The sequence below is a fragment of the Diceros bicornis genome, chromosome 31 (genome assembly GCF_020826845.1).
Source record: "Diceros bicornis minor isolate mBicDic1 chromosome 31, mDicBic1.mat.cur, whole genome shotgun sequence".
NCBI lineage: Eukaryota > Metazoa > Chordata > Mammalia > Perissodactyla > Rhinocerotidae > Diceros > Diceros bicornis.
This window is the reverse complement of record NC_080770.1, coordinates 5706957-5730427: the sequence shown is the minus strand read 5'-3', so window position 1 is coordinate 5730427 and position 23471 is coordinate 5706957. Positions and strand designations below refer to the sequence as shown.

The following is a 23471-nucleotide window of genomic DNA, read 5'->3' as shown; positions in this document are numbered from 1 at the left end:
ATTTTTCAGATATAGTGTGAAGTCAGGTCCAACTTCATTCTTTTGCATGTGATTATCCAGTTTTCCCAGCAACATCTGTTGAAAAGACTCTCTTTTCCCTCCTTAATTTTCTTGGCACTCTCGTCAAAAATCAATTGACTGCAAAAATGAGGGTTTATTTCTGGACTCTCAATTCTATTCCAGGGATATATGTCTGTCCACATGCCAGTATAATACTGTCTTGATTACTGTAGCTTTGTAGTAAGTTTTGAAACTGAGAATGGGTCCCCAACTTTGTTCTTTTTCAAGACTGTTCTGGCTATTCTGGGTCTCTTGAATTACCATAAGAATTTTAGGATCAGCTGTCAATTTCTGCAAAGAAGCCAGTTGGGATTTTCATAGGGATTGCATTCATCTGTAGATCATTTGCAGAGTATTGCCATCTTAATATTAAGTTTTCCAATCAATGAACATCACATGTCTTTCCATTTATTTAGGTCTTCTTTAATTTCTTTCAACAAAGTTTTGTAGTTTACCGAGTATAAGCCTTACACTTTTATTGTTAAATTTATTGCTAACTATTTTTTCTTTTGGACGCCACCATAAATGCAATCGTTAACTTCATTTTTGGATTGTTTGTTACAAGTGTACAGAAATACAATTGATTTTTGTGTACTGATCTTGTATCCTGCAACCTTGCTAAACTTGTTTATTAGTTCTAATAGTTTTTTAGTGGATTCCTTAGGATTATCTATACAAGCACTATGTCATCTGCAAAGAGATTGTTTTACTTCTTCCTTTCCAATATGGATGCTTTTTAGTTCATTTTCTTACCTAACTGCTGTGGTTAGATCCTCTAGCACAATGCTATTGTACTAGAATACAAGTGGTGAGAACAGATATTCTTGTCTTGTTCCTGATCTTAGGGGAAAACCATTTACAGATCTTCCTCAACTTACAACTGTTATGTCCTGATAAACCCATCATAAGTTGAAAATATCCTAAGTCAAAAATGCATGTGATACACCTAACCTACCAAACATCATACTTAAGCCTAGCCAACCTTAAACATGCTCAGAACACTTACAGTAGCCTACAGTTAGGCAAAATCATCTATCACAAAGCCTATCTTATAATGAAGTGTTGACTATCTCATGTAATTTATTGAGTACTGTACTGAAAGTGAAAAAGAGAATCACTGCATGGGTACAGAATGGTTCTAAGTGTATTGATTGTTTACCCTCACAATCACATGGCTGACTGGAGCTGTGGCTCGCTGCCACTGCCTAGCATCACAAGACAGTATCATACTGCATATCACTAGCTTGGGGAAAAGAACAAAATTCAAAATTCGAAGTACAGTTTCTACTGAATGCGTATCATCATAAAGTCGAAAAATCGTTAGTTGAACCATCGTAAGTTGGAGACCATCTGTAGTCTTTCACCATTAAATATGATATTAGTGGTGGGGTTTTCATAGATGTCCTTTATCAGGTTGAAGAATTCCCTTCTATTCCTAGTTTGTTGAGTATTTTTATCCTGAAAGGGTGTTGTCAAATGCTTTTTCTGCATTACGATGATTGCATGGTTTTTGTCTTTCACTCTACTGATATGGTGTTACTATATTGATTGATTCTCAGATGTTAAATCAACCTTGCATTCCTGGGATAAATCCCACTTGGTCATGCTGTAGAATCCTTTTCATCTGTTGATGGATATGGTTTGCTAGTATTTTGCTGAGGATTTTTACATCCATATTTGTTAGAGATACTGGTCTGTATTTTTTTTTCTTGTGATGTCTTGTGTTTCAGGAGCAGGATAATACTGGCCCCATCAAATGAATCAGGAAGTGTTCCCTTCCCTTCTATTTTTTTGGAACAGCCTGTGAAGAATGGGTATTAATTCTGCTTTAAACATCTGCCTTTATTCACCAATGAAGCCATCTGGGGCTGAGATTTTCTTTGTAGGTACTGTTTTTTTTAAATTACTGATTCCATTTCTTTCCTTGCTATAGGTTTATTCAGATTTTGTATTTCTTCTTGAATCAGTTTCAGTAGTTTGTTGCTTTATAGGAATTTGTTCATTTAATCTAAGTTATCTAATTTGTTGGTATACAGTTGTTCACAGTATTCTGTTATAATCCTTTTTATTTCTGTAAGGCAGTAGTAATGTCCCCTCTTTCATTCTCAATTCTTGAGTCTTTTCTTTTTCTTTGGTCAGTCTTGCTTAAAGCTTTGTCAATTTTGTTGATCTTTTCAAACAATCAACTTTTAGCTTTGTCGATTTTCTCTATTTTCTTTCTATTCTCTATTTTGTTAATTTCCACTCCATTATTTCCTTCTTTCTGCTTGCTTTGGGGTTTAGTTTGCTCTTCTTTTTCCAGTGTTTTAAGGTGAAAAGGTAGGTTATTGATTGAGAGCTTTCCTCTTTTTAAATATAAGTGTTCACAACTATAAACTTCCCTCTACACATTGCTTTAGCTGCATCCCGTAAGTTCTGGTATGTTGTATCCTCATTTTCAATCATGTCAAGTATTTTCTCATTTCCCTTTTGATTTCTTCTTTAACCCATTGGTTACTTAGGATCGTGTTAATTTTCACCTATTTGTGAATTTCCCAAATTTCTGTTATTCACTTCTAATTTTACTCTATTGTGGTCTAAGAACATACACTGTATGATTTCAATCCTTTTAAATTTATTGAGGCTAGTTGTATGGCCTAGTTTATGGTCTATCCTGAAGAATGTCTCGTGCACTTGAAAAGAATGTGTATTCTACCATTGTAGTCATTAAGAAGAGTTAGTTTAGAGTATTGTTCAACTCTTCTTTCCTTGTTGATCTTCTGCCTAGTTGTTCTATCCAATATTGAAAGTGGGGTACTGAAGTCTCCAAATTATCGTTGAATTGTTTTCTCCCTTCAATTGTGTCAGTTTTTGCCTCAAGTACTTTGTGGCTCTGATGTTAGATGAAGTCGCTGCAGTTTATCTAAGATGGAGCATTGCTTTGTTTCTCTTCATCACTGGCTCTCTTTTTGCCCCATTCTTGCCCAATAACTTTCAATGTGATGCTGTCCATCTTCACACTCTCTGGGTTTTTGCAGTCTATCCCTCTAAATCTGTCTATACTTGGCAAAGTACATTTTGTATCACTCATTTTCTAAATTCTTCTGTACCTCCAATAATTAAACTAATTAAGACCTTTTTGCATTATGATGCACAAAAGGAGGCCAAGAGCAATTTAAAAAAAAAAAAAAAAAAAGCTTAAGAGATGCCTATTTTACTCACCAGAGCCAATACCACTGTTATAGTCACTACATCTCTCAATTTCCCACCACATGCTAAGGAGTGAGGAGGGGTCCATGCCAAGGAGAATCCAGTCTTGGGCTCTCTCCCTACTCCTGTCTCAAGCAGGGATTTCTCTCTGGTTTTTACCGAATCAGTGACCTGATCTGATACGGAAAGGTTAATGGCAGTCTGCACCCAATGAATAGCATAATCCCTAAAAAGTAAATGAATCAGAATTGGTACAATCTATCTGAAACTGTAAATAACCCCAGGCTAATGCAAATCTACTGGGAGTAGGTTGATTCCAACACAAACTAAGGCTATTCAGTACTGGCTAAATTAACCTTAAGAAAAATAAGAAATAGAAAAAGTGTCCTCCTTAACATGGCCATATACTTTTGGACAATCTTATATAGCTGCCTACTCAGGTTTACACTTAGCCAGGGGCATTTTACCACTCTTAAAAGAACTACGAAACCTGTATCAAATCTACCATTTCTCTAACTCTCAACAAGCAGCCTCATCGGCACCAAGAGGTATAGAGGTAAAGAAGTGGCTCATTATCAACAGAGCTTCACTGTCAGCATCAACGACTGTTCACCCTATGTAAATAGAAGAAATGCGGACAATTCGTGAAGCTGCCCTAAATTTCACTTGTCATGTAAATTAGTTGACTTTATTATTCATATTACTCTACAAGTTTTCAAAGAAATACATACTTATACTTACACCAAATATAAAAAACACAGTTTGAACTCATAAGAAATTCAGGAGCAGTACTTTAATACTTTTTATAGCACAAATTAACCATTCAGGTACAAATGCTACAAAACATAAAGTTATGGATATAAAAAATGACCAAGGTTATTATATTAAACATTAAACTTGAGTTGTACACAATGTCTGATGAGAATAAAAATTGACAGAACTCTGAAAGAGTAAAAACACTATACTGTTAACTGTGAGAACGTAAAATTGTTTGGGAAACAGAGAACAGAACACACGTTACGAACTGGAAAGAATTTCCACCCCATATCACAATCAAAAGAACGACAGGTTAAGTGTGTACATACATCTGCTCGACCTCCTCTCGCCCGCGTTTCTGCCAGCCTTCACCGTGTCCTTTCCCGTGTGCTGTACTTTTGATTGAGTCTGCTGATGGTCATTAGACAACTTGCCTCCATTTCTCCTGCCATTCACCACCATGTTCTTGGATTCTCCCAACCACTTCATACCCACAGACAGCCTGACCCAGGTGCATTTAGTCACTCTCTTCAAATAGCTTAGAGAATAATTTCAATGTTCTCTCCTAACAGAAACAAAATATGAAAAACAAAACAAAATGGGGAGGTAAATACATAAAAGACCAAGCTATACAGATCCTTGAGAAAGATACAAAGTATTAAAAGTAATTTACTAATTCATGTTTCCACTCTTTAAAGACTCCCTGGCTCCCCCAGCCATCTGGTGTCATGCTGAGGTCTACAGTGCCCCCAGACTCTGAGGAGGGACTCATTCTGGCTTGCTCATTGCTTGTGCTTCAAATAGCGACTGGTAAATACTAAGTGCTCAATAAATAGTTATCTCTCAGTTACCAGTAAGAATCATCTTTGCTCCTCATTATGCTGATATCTAGGTATACCCCAATAATCTGCTCAAATTACACATTTTGGTAACATTCCATTAACTCCATGAGTAGACTACAAGGAAGTTCTCTATTCTGTTCTGAGGAAAGCTTAAGAGGCATCTAAATTAAGCTTTGTCCACAACAGCTGTCACATCTTTTCGCTGTTGTTAGTTTGAAGCCAACGGTCAAGGTACAGAAGGGACCAGTAGTCAAATATCAAAGTATTGCCCGTCATGAAATGTCTGCCTTAGCCTTCCTTTACAATGGCAACAAAAACTGAGAGATTATTGCTAATACAGCGGTATCCCTCACTATCTGAACTTTAATTAGCGGAACCTGGGAACTGAATAATTTGGAGAGTGACAGCATAACAGATTACGTTTGATGGTAATGGAATGAGAAAAAAAGATGTCCATGAGAGCACCTCATTACGGAATTATACTTTAGTGTACGTCAGACTAAAAGGGCTCTAAGATGAGAAAGCAAAAAACAGAGAACTTGAGAGCTAAAGGGAGTTTACGATCCTAATACAATCCTTTCAATCTGCAGATGGGACTGAGGCCAGAGAGACTGAGGTACACACCCAGTGCCACACAACCAGCCTGAGGCAGAACCAGGCGGAGAAGCCAGCACTGCTGCCCAAGGCTCTCTCACCACACCAAAGGGCAATTTCCCTTATTTTTTATAAACACACAGAAAAGTATAAATGATAAACTATTTTGAAGTACTCCCAGAAATGTATACCTGGACATGCCTTGAATGATACCCACACAAATACAAAACATTAATATTTTTGTGTGTGTGTGAGGAAGATTAGCTCTGAGCTAACATCCGTTGCCAATCCTCTTTTTGCTGAGGAAGATTGGCCCTGGGCTAACATCTGTGGCCATCTTCCTCTACTTTATATGGGATGCCGCTACAGCATGGCTTGATAAGCAGTGCGTAGGTCAGTGCCTGGGATCCGAACCTGCGAACCACGGGCCACCGAAGCCCGTGAACTTAACCACTACGCCACTGGGCCAGCCCGAAATATTAATTTTTACTTGATCTCAGGTCTCTTTTATGTCACAAGAATTTTGTGTGTGAATTCACAGTGGGGTAAAATGTGTATGACATGCTTAGGTAAAAAGGTAAAAAGTATCTGATCCATATTAAGGATACTTTTATCATTGTTCTCTAACATGTATTTTTCTCCTGGTTCCTTCACTATTTAAATTCAATTAGTATTCAACTTTTATTGTGCCTATCTTTTGATCTTATAGGCTGCGCTAAATCCAGAAAAATGCTGCTGCTTAAATAACAGGAAAGGGTGAGTAAAACTACTGACACATCAAGCTATAAGCTAAAGATTTTTCAATTATTACATTTTATCAAATTAAATAAGACCTCCTATAGATGATCAAATATCCTACATTTACACTTAGAAGAAAAGGCACAGAACTCAAGAGCAGCATACTTCTGAAGCATAAAGGCAACAAAAGCTTGGAAAAAAGGCAATGCCCCATGACACTTCTTTTCTCCTCTGCCTGGAATGCAAGGAGCCGGCTTTTTGTCTGGCTAATCCCTTCATGTTCCAGCAAGTTTGCCTCGACCCTCACTGCTGAACCCAGGTAGACACCCCTGCTACAAACGGAAGTAAAAGCCCTTATGTCACTACGTAGTAATGGTCTGTCTGCCTCCTTAATTGACAGAATTCCCGGGGTCAAGAATTTATTTTTCTTTTCTCTAGCACAGCACAAAGTAGATCAGAGGCACTCAACTAATTAAAGAATAAATAAATGAGGTTGTGGTTTAAACCACCTAACAGAAACTGTATTTCCGTATTTTTTTACACTGTAAATTAAAGTTACAACCTGACCTCTTTTTTCTCAAGATGCTCACGCTCTTAAAGGCAGTGAGAGAAGCTCCTGCACAGGCACGGACACAGCAGGAATCACAGCCACGACCGTCAGCAACCCCTCTACCCGCTGCCATTACGCTCTCTGGTGTATCCCCTAGCTTTGCAACTCTACAGGAAAGAAGAAGTAGAAGGCGAAGTGCTTTTGGTCCTTTAGGAAATCCATCCTAAGAATGCCCACGTTACACACAACTTAGGGCTAATGACTGAAGAACATGTTTTTAAGACTCTTAGAAGTCCTAATATTCCTCAATGATAAGACATAAAATGTAACTATACGGAATAGAAAACAGCAATGTGGCTTTCGGTAGAATTAAGAGACAAAAGAAATAGCAAGTCATCTCTCCACAGAGAATCCTTAAGTCCCAACCAGGATTCCCACTCCGAGACAAACAGCAGAGAACCTGGGATGAGACCCAGCAACCTGGGTTTGAATACGCTCCAGGTGACTCTGGCGCCAGCTCCAGTGTGAGAACTATTGTTCTGAGTTACTTATTCATTCACCAGATCATCTGTTAGGGCAAAGAACAGATGCCAAATTTTAAGAAAAATTATGAAATAAAAAATTTTAATTTGAGGCAATTATATCTAGCAACCTAATTTTTTTTTTTTTTTACTAAGAATTAGAAAAAGCTCACCAATAAATCATTTTAGCAGCACATTTCAGCCCAGTTTATGGAACAGAGACCGAAATCCACTCTAACTTATATGTAATTACAACTAAATGTGGGTTAATGATCCAAATTGGAGCAAATTCATAACCCAGGTCTCATTCATATTGTGGTCAGTGGAGACTGTTTTGTTTGAACTTCAGGTACCTCAGAGTAACAGGCATTGCCCTCTGTCAGTCAAAGACTGTGCCTAGATTTCACTAGTATGACTACACTACATCTGTCTGCATATATTCCAGCAGAGGCTCCAATACTCTCCACCTGTCCAGATAACAACAGCTGTCATTATGGCAAAAGACTTTACTTAAGCTCACAAATGAGTATTTTGTAAAAGCAGTTCTAGTAAAACTATCAGAAATTTGGGGGCTCTTTATAAATTTTGAATTTATAAAATGAATATATACTCTACTAATTATCAGGTCATCGTTTGTTCTGCCCTCATGAGTGTGGAATCTGTTTCGTTGCCTCCATCCTTCCTGTAAGACTACAAGCTGGAAGAAGGCGTACATATGAAAGGCGGAGACGGAATTTCAAAAGCTAACAGAGCTGATATGGTAGCCGACTGTGGAGACACGGGCTGAAGACACTGGGTGGCTAGCAAAACTGAAGGCTTCACGGCTCCCCAGAGGTCCCCCAACAGAATCACAGTGCAGTCTCTCTGGCCCGGAACACAGCTGGCTCACAGGGAAATACCACCATGGTCTTGGCTTGGTTGACAGTGTCTGGGCTAACTGGCCACTGACTATAATTAGAAGTAAAAATTACCTCAAATTTATCCCAAAATTGGCCAAAAAAACTTTCAAGAAAGGAGTACTAGCTACTCCTCAAATGGCATAACAGCTACAAATCTCTGTTCTGATTTCCCAATATAAAAATATCAGGAAAATTGTTAGACATATACTATATTCCGGAGACTGTGAGGATACAGCACAGAACAAAACAAGGTTTCTGCCCCCATTTGTGCTTATATTCTAATGAAGAAGCTCAGGGAAATAACAAATTAACAACCATCAGCACCTTGGAGAAGATAAAGCAGTTTCTAAGGGGCGGGGAGCGTCTCAGGTGGAGCAGGGTGTGATGAGGGAGTCCAGGCGGCACCGGAGAGTGCAGCAGGCAGAGAGCCAGCACGCAGCTGAGGGGAGAGCAGCTGGAGAGCAGCTGGGGTGTCCAAGCACGGAGCAGAGGAAGGGGGAGAGAGGGGCAGCAGGGAGGCTAGAGAGGCAGCCAGAAGAAACAGCATGGCACAGAGGGCCTCGAAGCCCCTGCTGAGACTCGGGCATTGGCTCTCAGTGAGATAGAAAGCAGAGGAGGGACATGACCCAAGCTACAGTTTTAAAGGCCCATGCTAGCTGCTTGTTCTGTGGAGAGGAGCTCACAAATGAATGCTTTTACAAAAGCAGTTCTGATGAAGCTACTAATAATTCGGGGGACCAGAGAGAGAGCACCAGTTAAGAGACTACTGCAATAAACCAGACGAGAGACACTGGCGGCTTGCAGCAGCAGAGGTGGTGAGAAGCGGCTCGTTTCAGGTTTTTGCTTTTCTGAAGGTTTTGCTGAGAGACACGAATTGCTAACAGATTGTGTGAAAGAATGAGAACTCAAATATCCCTCCAAATGGAAGAATGGAATCAGTATTTACGGAGGTGACAAAGACTACAGGAAGATCAGGTTTGGGCAGGGGCAGGAGAGGTGCAGGAGAAGAGTTTGGTCATGTTTGAGATGCCCATTAGAGACCAAGTGGAGATGGTGAGAGGCAGCGGGATACGAGGACCTGGAGAACAGGTCCAAGCAGGATACATAAACTTGGAGTCCGCGTACTAACGGCATTTCAAGCCACGGGACAAGATGAAATCACCTAGGGAGTAAGTACAGATAAAAGAAGTCTCAAGACTGCGGGGATGGACACCCTAATATTTAGAGATCAAGATAAGGACACAGCAGCAAAGGACACTGAAAGGAGCAACTAGTGAGGAAAGGGGCACAGCAAGAGCCAACCAGGGGCCAGGGCTCCAGGCAGGGACAGACCAACCTGGGCACACACTGCAAGGCTCACAAGATAAATCTCTTATGAGAGTTGAAACTCACGGACAGGACGGGCCACAGCCAATCCCTGAGCCTCTCTCAGAAACGACAGGGAACTTCTAAAATGGACATCACGTCTTGAAATGGGCTTATGGAGAAATAATTACATGGCAGAGGGGACTATAAAGAATAATGAATAAAGGGAGTCCTAAGTTTTTATATCAATTGTTTCAAATAAGAGAAAAAGAGCAGAAATTTCATGTGCCAAAAGAGACACGTGTAAATGAAATTCAGAGGGTGGGAGATGATGGGAATAGGTTAATTTGAAAGCAGTATACCCTGAGAGAGTTTATAATGATCTTTGTTTTAAAAAAAAAGTTTTTAAACAAATAGAATAGTTAGTTAATTCTCTGGACTGGAGGAGTAAAGACCATCTGAGTAGGGTAATGGGGTGAATTCTGAGGGTGCTGTGCAAGGCTTTGCTCCCTCTATTTTTATGCGTTCACAAAAACGATGCAACCATGCTCTAAGGAAACTCAGTTGCGATTCTGCTCCAGGATGGGCAGCACCGTTCCCAAGAGGTTTACCCGACACTGAAGTCCCAGGAAAGAAAGAGTCACCTTACATGGTTTCACTGGACTAACAGGCGGGGAAGGAAGCACATACTTCAGATTCTAGTACCAAACATAAATCAAAGGGTAGCAATTTAGGATAAGACAAAACATACTTGAAAACTGCTAAAATAAGAGTTGCATTTAAAGAGGCAAGTATTTAAAGAAGCAACTTCTAATCATATTACAATACCACTAAGGTAACAAGCACACACACACCATCACCACCACACATTCCAAATCACCAACAGCAATGGCTACCCTTGGTGGAATGGGATTAACATTAAAATTTTTTTTTCCGAGCCGGCGTGGTGGCGTAGTGGTTAAGTTTGCATGCTTTGCTTCGGTGGCCTGGGGTTCTCAGGTTCGGATCACAGGCGCCAACCTGCACACCGCTTATGAAGCCATGCTGTGGCAGGCATCCCACATACAAAGTAGAGGAAGATGGGCACGAATATTAGAGCAGGGCCAATCTTCCTCAGCAAAAAGAGGAGGACTGGCAAGAGATGTTAGCTCAGGGCTAATCTTCTTCACTAAAAAAAATAAAAATAAAAAATTTCAAAATGTTTACAGTGAACCTATTATTTACAATTGGAAACGAACAAACAAAAACCTCTGATACCTGAAAAAGTTTCAAAAGAAAGCACAGAGTTGTTTCACAGAAAATGTGCTCGGTTCATGTAACGCGCCCCCTCTATTCCCGGCAGTGATGGACCCTGAACAAATGTCGATGCCCTCCTATCCTCCACTGTCCCTCCAAGGACACAAATGGGATTACAAATTACTCAGCGACTTTCGAGTTAACTGCTCATGCCCAATCTGAGAACTCTGGTTCCAATCCTTTTTCACTTAAAGCTTTTGGATGGGAGTATTTTGTTCAATGTCCTACACACAAACCAGGATTTTTAAAAATCTGTCAGAAAAATGAAAACATTGATTCTGAAAGATTATCAAGAATGTTAACATAATTCCTGTGACATTACCAAGAACTCTAGCCAGTGTACAATGCTGAACTTGCCCGGAGACAGTTTATGTTAGAGAAATTATCCAGTGGCAAGGAAACAACTCCCAAGTGGCTGAAGAGGAAAAGGTAACACACATTTTAAAAGAGGGCTCCAGCTTGCTAGAGGACTTTTGGAAATCTTTATTGAGAAAAAGCAGAGCAAACATTTTTCAAGTGATTCAGCTACAATTTGCTAAGAAAACAATTCAATACACCAAATGGTTAACTGGATTATCTCTGGAGAATGAGATTACAAGCAATTTTTACCTGTTACACGATACATTCTTCAAGAGGTTCAACTTTTCAAAATGAGCATATATTACTTTTATAATAAGTTTAAAGATATACATAAAAAAATAAAACAGACTTCACAAAAATCCTTCTGTATCATTCACGAGTATGTAAGTTAAAGCCAATTTCTAAAACCTTAAATACAGCAATTCAAAAATCAGCCTTCTAGGGCGATGGGAAGCCTAACATGTCACTGAAATACTTCTACAAGTTTTGGACGCCTTCACTTGTGGACTTTGTGATGCTCAAGTGTCATAATCCCAGACTTCCAGGAGCTTTATATTTAAAATAAGCACAAGGAAGACAAACACAAATAAAAAGAATGGAAATGAGAGAAGGCACTGTCCAAAGAGGAAACCAAAGACAAACCTGTACACACACCCCCCAACAGACAAAATAATCCACACGGACCAGGAGCGTGACTCTTCAGGCTGGTATCATTCCAATAATGTCCCACAAGATAAGTGAAAAACCTATTTCTCCTTCTAGGGCCTCACATGTCCAGCCTAGCTCACATATGAAAACTACATGCAGTATAGTAAAAATAAAAGTATTTTGAAATTGAGAACTACCATTAACAGAACTTACCTTAGCAATGCCTACCAGGTCCTGCAGGACCCAGCCCCACCTGTCTCTGTCCTTGCTCCAGCCGATTCTCCAGCCTAGCTGATAGCCCTCTAGTGTGGGAGGCCCACCACAGGGCCTTTGCTCTTGGGATGCTTCCAACCTGCCCACCAGTCCCCCCCCGTCTCCCAGTCCTCCACCCCAAAGACTGCCTTATTATATACTTGAACAACTGTACTCACTCCTTTCTGTAACTATTTGATGACATTTGTCTTCTGCCTGTGGTATAAACTAGCTAAGGTACACCTTCCTATCACTGGGACCCAGCACCAGGCCCAACACACTACAGGTCCCTTCACACCACATCCCCCATTCCAGTCTCAAACTAGCTGCTACATATAAGCCCAAGTGTTCATGAGTTCTTTCCCTCAAATCTACAATTACAAAAGGACTTGACAACACACCAAAGAATTTCAAATTGGTCTTTATCAATGGCTATTCCAAATCCATCTGCAATCAATACATATCCAAAGTTCCACGGAATCCTACAGTAATAATTGATACACTCAAGCCAATATAAGAAGCCCTGCAAAGCTATGAGAAGCATTTGTGATCAATATTCCATCATCAGACTATAATGCAGTTTGACAGGGCAATCACTCAGTTGCCAATTTGTTAGAATACTACCAAGAATTCATGACCACTTTATCCTTAAAACTTGCTCCCGTAAATATTGTCATCAGAAATAAATCTCACTGGAGAATTTAGATGCCTCGTCAGAGTTCAGCGAGTGCTAGTGCTATGAAAGAAAAGCCTGGAGATTTTTGTGTTTCTGAATTCACAACTAAGCCTTCACCTAAGGCAGAGCTGCTGCTGTAAGCCTGGAGCTGTCTCGCCAAGTCAGTGCTAAGTTGGTATCCAGCACCACACTCCAGAGCAAAGAAGAGGTCTTTATACTTGTAAAATTACTGATGTCATTTAATTAGAAGTATCATCTCTGCTTTCCTCTTCCAGCTTTTGTACAGTAGAGTCAAACTCATATGCATTTTGGTTCAGCCATTTAACAGCTTTCCCAAGCAGACTCAGGTGGTAAAGCCCCATTTGGAGCAGCAAGGGAATGGTGCCTGATTCTGAGCAGTTTCCCACCAATGCATTAATAATGCTCCGCCCACCCCCTTCCAGGATAAAATGATGGCTGGAGACAGCACCACAAATCATGCTAAACTGGCTGCGCTAACTGCTCTAAAGCAGGATGGAGTAGGCTGGAAAATGGTCCCCAAAGATACCAGGTCCTAACCTGAAACCTGTGAATGTTAGTTTATAAGGAAATGTTTATATAAATAAAATGTTTATAATAAAGTAAAATGTTCCAAATGTTTATTTGGAAACATGATTAAATTATGGATTTCAACATAAAAGAGATTATCCAGGTTGGCCCGAAATGCTATCACAAGTGCCCTTATCAGAGGCAGACTGAGATCTGACACACTGATCTTGACACACACAAGAGAAGGACAGGCAAAGACTGGAGGGATGTGGCCATAGCAAAGGAACGCCACAGTCACCAGAAGGAAAGAGGCAAGGAACAGATTCCCTTGTGGAGCCTCTGGAGGGAGCCCTACCCACACCTCGATTGTGACCCAGTGAAAGTGATGGTGGACTTTTGGGCCCCAGAACTGTGAGAGGATACATTTCTGCTGTTTTAAGCCAAGTTTGTGGTAATGTGTTACAGCACCCACAGGAAACTAACACAGAGACCATGAACAAGTAAACCAAAGGAAAAATGCTTTACAGTTAACAGAGTCCAAAAATACATAAAATTCCAAAGTGTCACAGGAAAAAAGATTTTAAACACCTTTTTTTAAACAACTTTTTAAAGTTGTTTTAAATACACTTTAAAAAAGTCATTTTCCCTCTTCAACTGCAGGTATGGAAGCATGGCTACAGAGAGAGCTATATGGATTTTGAAGATAAAGCTGGTGTCTCAATTACACATCTAATTACTCATGCACTGTGCTTAAGCCCAGTTAACCAAGACCTTCCTCAGAAGCGTCATGATTGAACATTTTTATATTTATATAAAAATTTACAATAAAGAGGAAAACTATTAGAATGTTTCATTTAGCAGAACATTTTAAAGATTTTATTTATTTATTTTTTCCGCCCAAAGCCCCAGTAGATAGTTGTATGTCATAGCTGCACATCCTTCTAGTTGCTGTATGTGGGACGCGGCCTCAGCATGGCTGGAAAAGTGGTGCGTCGGTGCGCGCCCGGGATCCGAACCCGGGCCACCAGCAGCGGAGCGCGCGCACCCAACCGCTAAGCCACGGGGCCGGCCCAGCAGAACATTTTAAACAGCAGAATATCCACTAGTGGTAAGTCTACGGCCAGACGTTTACAACACACTTACTTATTCCGCCACTGATCTACAGCTGGGCATATAATCAACTCCTCTCTAATTGCCTCATTACAGAAAATACTGCTTCATAGTTTATTTATCCATGTCCAATCTGTATCACAATAAAGAATTTCATATAAGAAGGATTCCTGTCTCCAGTTCTCTCACTAGGTTATCTCTAAAATAAAGGTTTTACCTGATGTGGCTGTTGAGAGAAGTTCTGCCAAAAAAAAAAAAGCCTGCCTCCACATCTCTCTGTATTGGATCCATCTGCTTACCTGGTTGTGCCTATAAATAAAATCAAGGATGCTTCCTTTGTTACTGTTTCCTCTGAGACCCAAACAGCATTTTACTTTTCTATGAACAGATGCCACCTAGTGTCAAAAGTCTGTAAGTACAGCCCACAGTTCCTCAGAAGCTATGAGGTCAGTAGAACAAAGAATAATCAATTCCTACTGGGCAAAGATGAGGATGGGAAAAACTTCCAAAAGGTGATTCTTGGGCTGGGTCTTAAAGGCCAAGACTGGGTTTGCCAAGTGGCAGACTTTGCCGGAGGCAGTGCACACAGCGGTTCAGGATGCGGCTCCGGCTGGAGGCAAAGCCCCTGGGTCCCACCCTGGCTCCGTTCATTACTCTCCAGCAGTGCGACCATGGACGAGTCATTTGACCTCACTAATGCCTCACGAGTACCATGAAAATAGAGCCTACCTCCTCAGTTTGGCACAAGGATTAAATGAGCAGAAATTGCTAATAAAAGTCTCCAACTGTCTCCTCTTTTCAAGTAACTAACGCAGAAACAAACAGGGCCAGACATGGCGATGCGCTATTCACAAAACTTGAATTCAGCAGAAATTTCCCCTCCATTCCTCATCCTACCATAACTCCCACAAGAAAAAAATCACATCGCCTCATCCATTAGAAAAAGCACACATTTTCAAGAGAATAAAAAAGGACTGGGAGTGCTAATTTATGACACAGAGCTGAGGTCAGCTCTGCTTTTCCCTACAGCTCCCAAGGAGAAGGAAAGGGACTTCTGGCACCAATGTATAATCAAAAATCATGCCAAACTACACCCCCCATATCAACATTCAGAGGGGTTACAGTGGAATTTAGTTTGTTGTGTATCTGGTAAAACATTTTCTCTTACTGTAACTCCATTTTTAAAAACAACAATAAATAACAGCTCCTCCATTCATTTGGTGCTTCCTATATTCATCACTTAATTCTCACACCCCGTAAAGCAGATACTTTTGCCTCTTTTTTTGGTTATACAGATGAAAGGCTGGAGAATCCGCTCAGTTGTACTCCAGAAAGGACCTCACCGGTGGAAAAGCATGTGACTGGAGGCAGAGAGACCAGTTACAAAATTAAATGCAACAGTAGCAGCAGGTGGGGAAAGACAGAAAAGCTCTGATGTTTCAAGTAAGCTTGGCAAGACTTCGTAACAAATTAGATACAGGTGGTGAGGGACAAAGAGGAATTCAAGATGAGTCATCCTGAAATCTTTAGTTGGGGAGACTGCAAGAGGGCCATTAACTGGGTTAGGGACTACAGAAGGAACACGTTTGCAGAAAAGATGAGAATGTTTGGATTTGCTAAATTTGAGGGGTGCAGGCACTACCCAGGTGAAGCTGTCATAAGATGTTAGAAGTCAGGAAAGAAGTAGGGACTGTGAGGAGATTAACATTAATAAAAGGACTTTACAGTTTACCAAGCATTTCAACGTTATCTCAATTCAAAGAATCACAGAATTTCAGAACAAGTCTTAGATTAAAAGAAATAGGCTCAGGGAGATAAACTGCCTGCCCAAAGTACTTAACTTCTCCTGACAAGATAATGTGCTGCCAATATATGAAACCAAAAAAAAAGTTTGAGCTTTATCATGGGCAGTTAAAGGAAAGAAAAAAGAGGAGGGAAGAGAGCAGAAAATAAGACGAGCAAGACACACACTGGCACTGAGACGGAGACAGATCCTGCAAAGCAGCATCTCCACTTAGAGCGTCTGGGGACAGGTGCTGTGAAATGCCCAGCACAGTGTCCAACTCACAGCTAAAAAGAGTCTGCTCACGACGCGAGTGAAGAACTGAAGGCCACAGGGATGATCTGGCAGTCCTGGGCACAGCAGAGACACACCTCTAAGCTCTCGTTTTCTGGGCACCATTTCGTATTGTTGTCCTACTATGACCCAAGAGCTGTGCTAATAACTTTACGTGCGTCACATCCTTTACCTCCATCACAATCCTTTAACATACACAATACAGTAAATATATTCATTAACATATAATAAAAATATCAAATTATACAATATATAATTTATACAATAAAAATATTAAGTATATACAATACTACTATCACCATCCACATTCTACAAATGAGAGTAAGCCTTGAGAATTAGAAAAAAATTAAGCCAAGGCTGGGTTGAGAGAGGCTGTATGTGCTTGACACCATATAAGAAAGCAATACAATCCTGACTCAAACAAATTTTTAAACATACTTTGCCCCATATTTGAAGAGTAAGACCCCAGAACAAAATAGGCATGGTTCCTGATTTCACGGAGCTCAGAATACAGTGTGGGAAGAGATACAATCCAACAAGGATGAAACTATAAATTCTGGTAAGAGCTATAAAGGAAACAAATAGAACGTTAGGAGAGATAATAATGTAGGGATAGACTTTAAACTGGATGATCAACGAAAAGAAATCAAAAGCATAAATATAGAAGCGATCACCTTTTTTGGGGGGGAGAGTTTCAAAAACACTCCTGATATCAAACAAATATTTTCTGAGGCAACTGGCTTTGTCTAAATCCTCCCAGACCCTGAATGAGGTCTGTTTTTGTTTCTTTTTTAAGGGGGAGGGAGAAGAAGGTTTCCATACAGCCTCTATAGCCCCACATTCCACTGGTTCACTGGCTGAGGGATCAGGCCCCCCTTTACTCCTCACTCGGGGGAGCTCCCCCTTCTTAAGAGTACGTTGGTTTTCTTGCTAAAAATACACATTCCTCCACACCATGAAACAAAAGCCATTTCCTTGAAAATCAAAATACTCCTCAGAGACCATTAAACTGTATCAGATACTTCAACCTTGTTACACAAATCAGACAGACAAAATGAATCACTCTGCAGACCCAGAGTCCACTAAACCCAACATTTACCAAGAACCTACTGGGAGCCACCGGGCACTGTTCATGGTGCTGGAATATTAGTTGTGTCCAGGGAACACTAGAGGGTGCACGAGAGCTTCAGCTTTCAAGAAAATCAAGCAGGGCTACTAGGTGAATGGGCGACCTTGAAAACCAAAGGGAAGCACATGAAGACCCAGTATCTGAACAGGTCAGAAGGGTGCAGAATAAAAAGCAGAATGACCCTTCACTGAAGGGGCCTTTTGCCTAAGACCAGTGCCATTAGAAATCTGCTGACTGGGTGTTCCTACAAAGATGGTACAAGGTGGAATACGGTTTGTTTCACCCTAACACACGACTGAGGGTTCAGCAGCTTGGCAACCCTATAGGTGGGTGAGACAGGTATTAACATTACAAATGAGATGGCTAAAGCTCAGAGAGAAGTGGCTTTGCTAAAGTCAAACTGCTATTTGGTGGTGAGGCTGGGTCCAGAACCCTCATGTTTACACTGCAGTCTGGGGTTCATGCAATATTTAAGCCGCATGTGTATCACCCATAAATAAAGAGGCTATCATTAGCTTCTTTAGCCTCATAGCATTAGTGAATGCTTCCTACGTCTTGTTACTTTCTTCTTCAGTGTACTATAATACAGAAAATAAGACATCTTGCAGAGATGGCAACTGACAAGGAGCCATACAGACCTTAAGAATCAAGCTTTTGAGACCCTTGATATACCCTAGTCTCTCAATTCTAAAACTCAGCTGATTGTAAGCTATACCATCAATTTATTAACATTTCAAAAAAAAGGGGAAAAACTACATGGAATATACAGATGAACTATGTAAACCAATTACAGAGATGTCAAACTATGATTAAAATAGCTCTTAGAAGCAAGAGAATAGGGTGGCAATTAAGTGTAAAAGATAAAGTATAATTTAGGATTGAAATGATCTCAGAGACTAATGTTTAGTTATTTTACAGACAGAGAAACTGAGGCCTGGCCCTACCACTGTCTGACGTAAATGATGACAGAGCAGCACAGATTCTTACTCTAATGGTCCTCCATCCAGCCCCAGAATTACATGTATATATAGTAGTCATAATTACACACAACCCTGGAAGACTATGTGGTGTTTGAGTTTGTCTCGCAGACACCAGGCAGCCCCAAATCTGGCTGGCAGACGCAGGAGCCAGAGGCAGTGAGTGACGGAACTGGTGTGATGGTCCTAGGCACCCTTCAGCAAGAGGGAAGGAAAATCGTGATGCAAAAGATAATTTAGACCATGAATGACCATGGATAAGTGACGTTTTTTTCCCTTTTGTGAGACTATTTTAAGAGTTAATGCAAATTGTTCCTGGTTCCATCACCAACTATATAAAGATAATATATCCCCTCTAATTTACTGCCTCCAAGCAATATGGGGATCAAAAGAAAAGTTTTTTAAAAAGCTAACATTAGACATTAATGTTGATTTACAAAAATAAGGTGATGAGTCTTTCCTGTACAGATGGATTTGCTCTATAGCAAGCCTTTAAAATAGTAAAATCCTGTAATGCATTTAAAATAAGATGTGCATGACTAAAATTTGGGAACGTGTCCGTTGAACAAAATAAGATATTTTTGTAACTGAAAAGTACTTTCTTTAATTTGACTAGGACAAAGAGAAACTCCAATCACATTAACAGATAAATACAGGGCTAGATATTGATCAGACATGACCTTTCCTCTCAGCCCACACTTCTCATCTTCTAGGAAACACCAAATTATGGGGAAGAAAAGGGATGACAGTAAGAATTCAAGGAAAAACAGATCTGTAGAGTTTTTTTTGGGGGGAGGAGGAGTGTAGAGTTAGTAGAAAGAATGAAAAGAAAGGTGTTAAACTTTCCCCCGTTAAAAATCCTCTGGACAAAGCCCTAGGGTCCTCCCTGTTTGCTAGAACCCCTTCCTTGTACAGCTTGTTAAATGGAACTCGGGCATTAAAACTGCAGGGTTTAATTCACATTTCAAACTTAAGAGCTTCAAACAGGAAGTATATATTTTAAGATTTCAAAGTTGACATTGTATTCAAGAAAGAAATTACTTTTCAAATCACTGTGTTCTAATGCTTAGAACCCCCTAATGCTTGCAATTGAAAGTGCACTGGCTAGTTTTATCTTGTAATAATTTGGGCTTGTGCTTCTTACAGCAATTAAAACCATTTCCTGAACCAAGACACGTCGGTAGAATAAATTTTTCCCACTTAATATAAAAGTAACTAAACATCAGGCTGAAAAAATAAGTTCCATCTTATACAAAAACTTACTTCTATTGCATAGCGCTCTATCTCAGCAACAACTACCCCACGTTCTCTCCTTGCTTTTAGTATATCTGTGTAACCAAGTGTGTCACAGTGGAGCAAAGACACATGGTGCTTGTCTTGAACGCGTGGAAGACAAGAATTAGAGTGTTCTAGGGCTGACATGGTCTTGTAACTCTTGCCCATGAAGGAGAAGGAATTTGGTGACTGGAGAGAAAGCAGAGCTCATATATGGCAAGCAGGAGTATAAAATAATGGAATCTACATGATTTATCTGAAAGCATTTGCCCTCATAAGCCATGGAAAGGGCATTCTTGTGGACAGGGAGCTGCTACACACATAAACGTCTTTGCAACACAACCGGGCCACACACTTGTGTCCTATAAACCCACAAATTGATACTCACATAAAGATCAGATTCAATCCCAGATTTATATGACCCAAGGGAAAATTTACAAACCAACACCCGCACCCACAAAACTCTAGGCTCAAAGACACACAAACAAGCACTTCCTTCACATGCATATCCTGCTGTACCCCCCCACCTCCATCTTCCCCCAGGACTGCCCACTGGTATTTGGTATTTGGTTCAAGTACGGAGAGTTCAAAACGTAAGCAGTTCACTGTGTACAAGACGACAGATGCAAATACAGGCAAGAGAGCACCTGGAAATTACTTTGAAAGAGTTTGGTTTCAAAGTTTATGGGTAAAAATATCGAGCCCATTCTACTCTCCTCTTGAAGGCTAAGTATCCACAATATTCCTTTCACTCTCAAACTAAGTTGTTTTGTTAATGACAACAACGTTTTCTAACAACATTAGAATGGACATACTTTGAAATACTAAATACAAACTATTAATTTTGGTAACTTGGAGATTAATAAATTAACACTTTCATCAAGTGTCTGTTGACAGCCTATGCTGTACCTGCCCCGGGGCAGAGGAGATACATAACAACACCACAAGCTCACAAGAAAGCTGACAGTGCGGGCAAGTAACCAACCAAATGTAACACAGCATAACAATCGTGCAGGGGACCCAGAGAAAGTGTGCATTCTGTTGAGTGGACCAGTCCCTGCACCTGCGTGTGTAAGAGACGCTTTCGCCAGGAGGTAACATTCTCACGGGGCCTTTCTGAAAGACAGGTGTGAATGGGGAGGGGGGGAAGGGGGTGCAGGAATGCTGGGCAGGATGTGACCAAAAGCCACCAGGCATGGGAAACTAGTGGGGCCAGTGCTTGGGAAAGGGAGAGCAGGATGTAGAACGTTTAGAGAGTAAGAACTGGAAAATGGGCCTGAGCTCCCACACGTGCTGGGATTAAAGCGTTTGTGGACTTTAATCTCGGAATATAGGAGTCTCAACAGCGAGGGCCACACCTCTGGTTCAAGTTGCTAAACGTTCGGCTACAAAGTAAACTTGTATCTACAGTAAGTAACTCTTTAAGTACGCTTTTCAATAGGTACAAATTATCTGTGATTATTTCAGGCAAAAATGATTTCCCCCTCCCTTTTCAAAATATTGATACTTTTACACTAATCATCAAAATTTATACGTGTTCTCAATATTAAAGAATAAAGGAAAAAAGTTTCAGCTGGCAACTGCTTCCTCGGATGATCCTCCACACCAGTCCTCGGACCTATGGGGCCACGTTTACTATACTTGATGTCAAAGTAGTTTAAACCTAACAAGGTCCTGATGAAAAGAATGACAATCAAAACCAGTCAATTCATCTGCTCACTACTCTAGATAAGATCATTTGGCAAGTTCTCGAAAACGAACTTCAAAGAACACACATTCACCTCCTCAGTCTTCCTAAAGTTTCCCCACTCAATGGATCGGAAGTAAGAGCTCCAGAACGGGGTCAAATGAACCCAAATAGAGAGGGAGCGCGTTTCTCCGGGTCTAACGCGCGTCTATACCATTCCAGCAAGGTGGGCCCAGCTGTCATCTTGAAAACACGTCTGTCCCCTCTCACAGGTGGGAAGGACTCGCATACACATCGTCTCGGGACAAGTGGAAGGACAATGAGCCACTCTGGAGAACCAGCGTCGCCTCGGGCCCCGGGGCAGGGAGGCCAGAAGCCGGAGCGCTGTCCAGGGAGAGACGGAGTGGGGAGGGGGCCGGCCCGGGAGGAGACGCTAGAGGAGGCTCGAGCCCAAACAAAAACAACCCAAAGTGGAGCGCGGCCGCGGGAGCAGATTGGGCGAGACCGTTCACGGCTGCCCATTGGAGAAGAGGAAAAACAGAGTCCCCCAATCGCGAGCGCCGGGGCTGCTCCCCTCGTGCGGCCGCGGGCCGGCCCGGCGCTGCCCGGCGGCCGCTACCGCTCCCTTCCGGCCGCGGCGCCCACTGCAGGCCCGCGCCCCCGGCCGCCGCCCCTCCCCCGGCCGCGCCCCCCGCCCCGCCGCGGCCCCCGCCCGGGCCCCGCGCCCCCGCCGCCCCGGCGCCCCCCGCCGCCCGCCCGCCCGCGCCCCCCTCTCACCGCCGGGCGCCGCCCGCTCCTCCTTGGGGCGCGTCGAGGCCCCGCCGCCCGGCCGCTGCGCTGGGGGCCCGCGCCGCCCGGCGACACTTCCCCGGCCCCCACGAAAATTAATCACCAAAAAATAATTCCACAGAAAAATGGAGAGTAAAATCCAAGATGGCGGCGCCAACCGCAGCACCGCCAGCTCCCTCCGCTGTCGGCAAATAAGTCCCAGCGCGGCCCGAGCCCCCCGCCCCCACCGCGCCGCGCCCCCGCGCCCCGCGCCCCGGGCCTCACCTCGCCTGCCGTGCGCCCGCGGGGTCCCAGAGGCAGCCACCGGCCTGGGGGCTCCGCGTCCTGGCTCTTGACACCGCGCTGCCGCCTCCGGTGCCCGGGCGCCCTCACCTCATAGCCCCGGAGCCTCGCCGCCCGCGCCGCAGACGCGTCGCCGCCCCCGGTGAGCCGCTCGGACGCCGCCCGGGAACGGTGGAAGGACACGAAAAGGAGTACCCGCGGCTGGGCGGAGGGACACTACGGTGGCTCGCGCCGCCTGGGCCTCCTCTGTTGCTTTTACGGGACTCGGCGGCGGGAGGCGGAGAAACACGAGAAAGAAATGAGTTCCCCGCCGGGTGCTCGCGACGGCGGAGGGACAAAAGGCGAATTCTGAAAGGCAGAGCCGAGTCGTCGCCTCGCTTGGCTCGTGGCGGAGGGATCCGCGCTGAGCAGTCGGCAGGGATCCCTCCGCCCCTCGCTGCCCTTTAAATCGCGGCTGGAGGCGGCGTCGCCGTGCGCCCCTCGGGCGCCACCCCGGCCTGAGGGTTCTTCGCTCGTCCGGTCCCGGCGGGGCCCGCGAGCCGGCCCCCCCCCCCCCCCCCGCGCTGGGCCTTTGTCGCCGCTGCGCCCACCGGGGACAGCTCTCGAGCTGGGATGCCGGGCAGCCCTGGGGGATGGGCAGGCTCTTCGCCCACTGCGCCTCCCGGTTGCGGCGAGGGGAGGTGGCCCCACGGAGGCGAGCTTCTTTGTTGTGGGAATGGGTGTCATTGGAGGCGGATACACCCTTAAAGACCATGTGGGCAGCCCGAGCATTCCACCGCGCACTGTGGAAGGGAGGAGGGAGTGAGCGTGCGTTCATCCGGCCACTCGCTTCCTAGTGTCCACTGGCCATTTCCTGAGCACCTACTGGGTGCCGGGCTTTCCGTGACACAGTGGGATCGCCATTCTCTCCCCCAGTTGGGCAGTGCCAGCA

General features: G+C 42.9%; 1 protein-coding gene across 6 annotated transcripts in view; it reads right to left on the bottom strand.

Annotated features, from left to right (window-relative positions):
* The window catches only part of KMT5B (lysine methyltransferase 5B), a 55334-nt gene extending 32130 nt beyond the window's left edge, over window positions 1-23204 (bottom strand). Inside the window, exons 1-2 of one of the 6 annotated variants that reach the window (XM_058526216.1) lie at window positions 23194-23204; window positions 4335-4570 (exon numbers count right to left, since the gene is read on the bottom strand). In XM_058526216.1, coding sequence (XP_058382199.1) covers window positions 4335-4494 — 160 coding nt within the window. In that variant the 5' untranslated portion in view covers window positions 4495-4570; window positions 23194-23204. Of the gene's footprint in view, window positions 1-4334; window positions 4571-22246; window positions 22331-22522; window positions 22887-23193 lie in introns of those variants that run through there. The other 5 variants (XM_058526217.1, XM_058526214.1, XM_058526219.1 and 2 more) reach the window with 5 other exon arrangements.
* Between the last annotated feature and the right edge of the window lie 267 nt (window positions 23205-23471).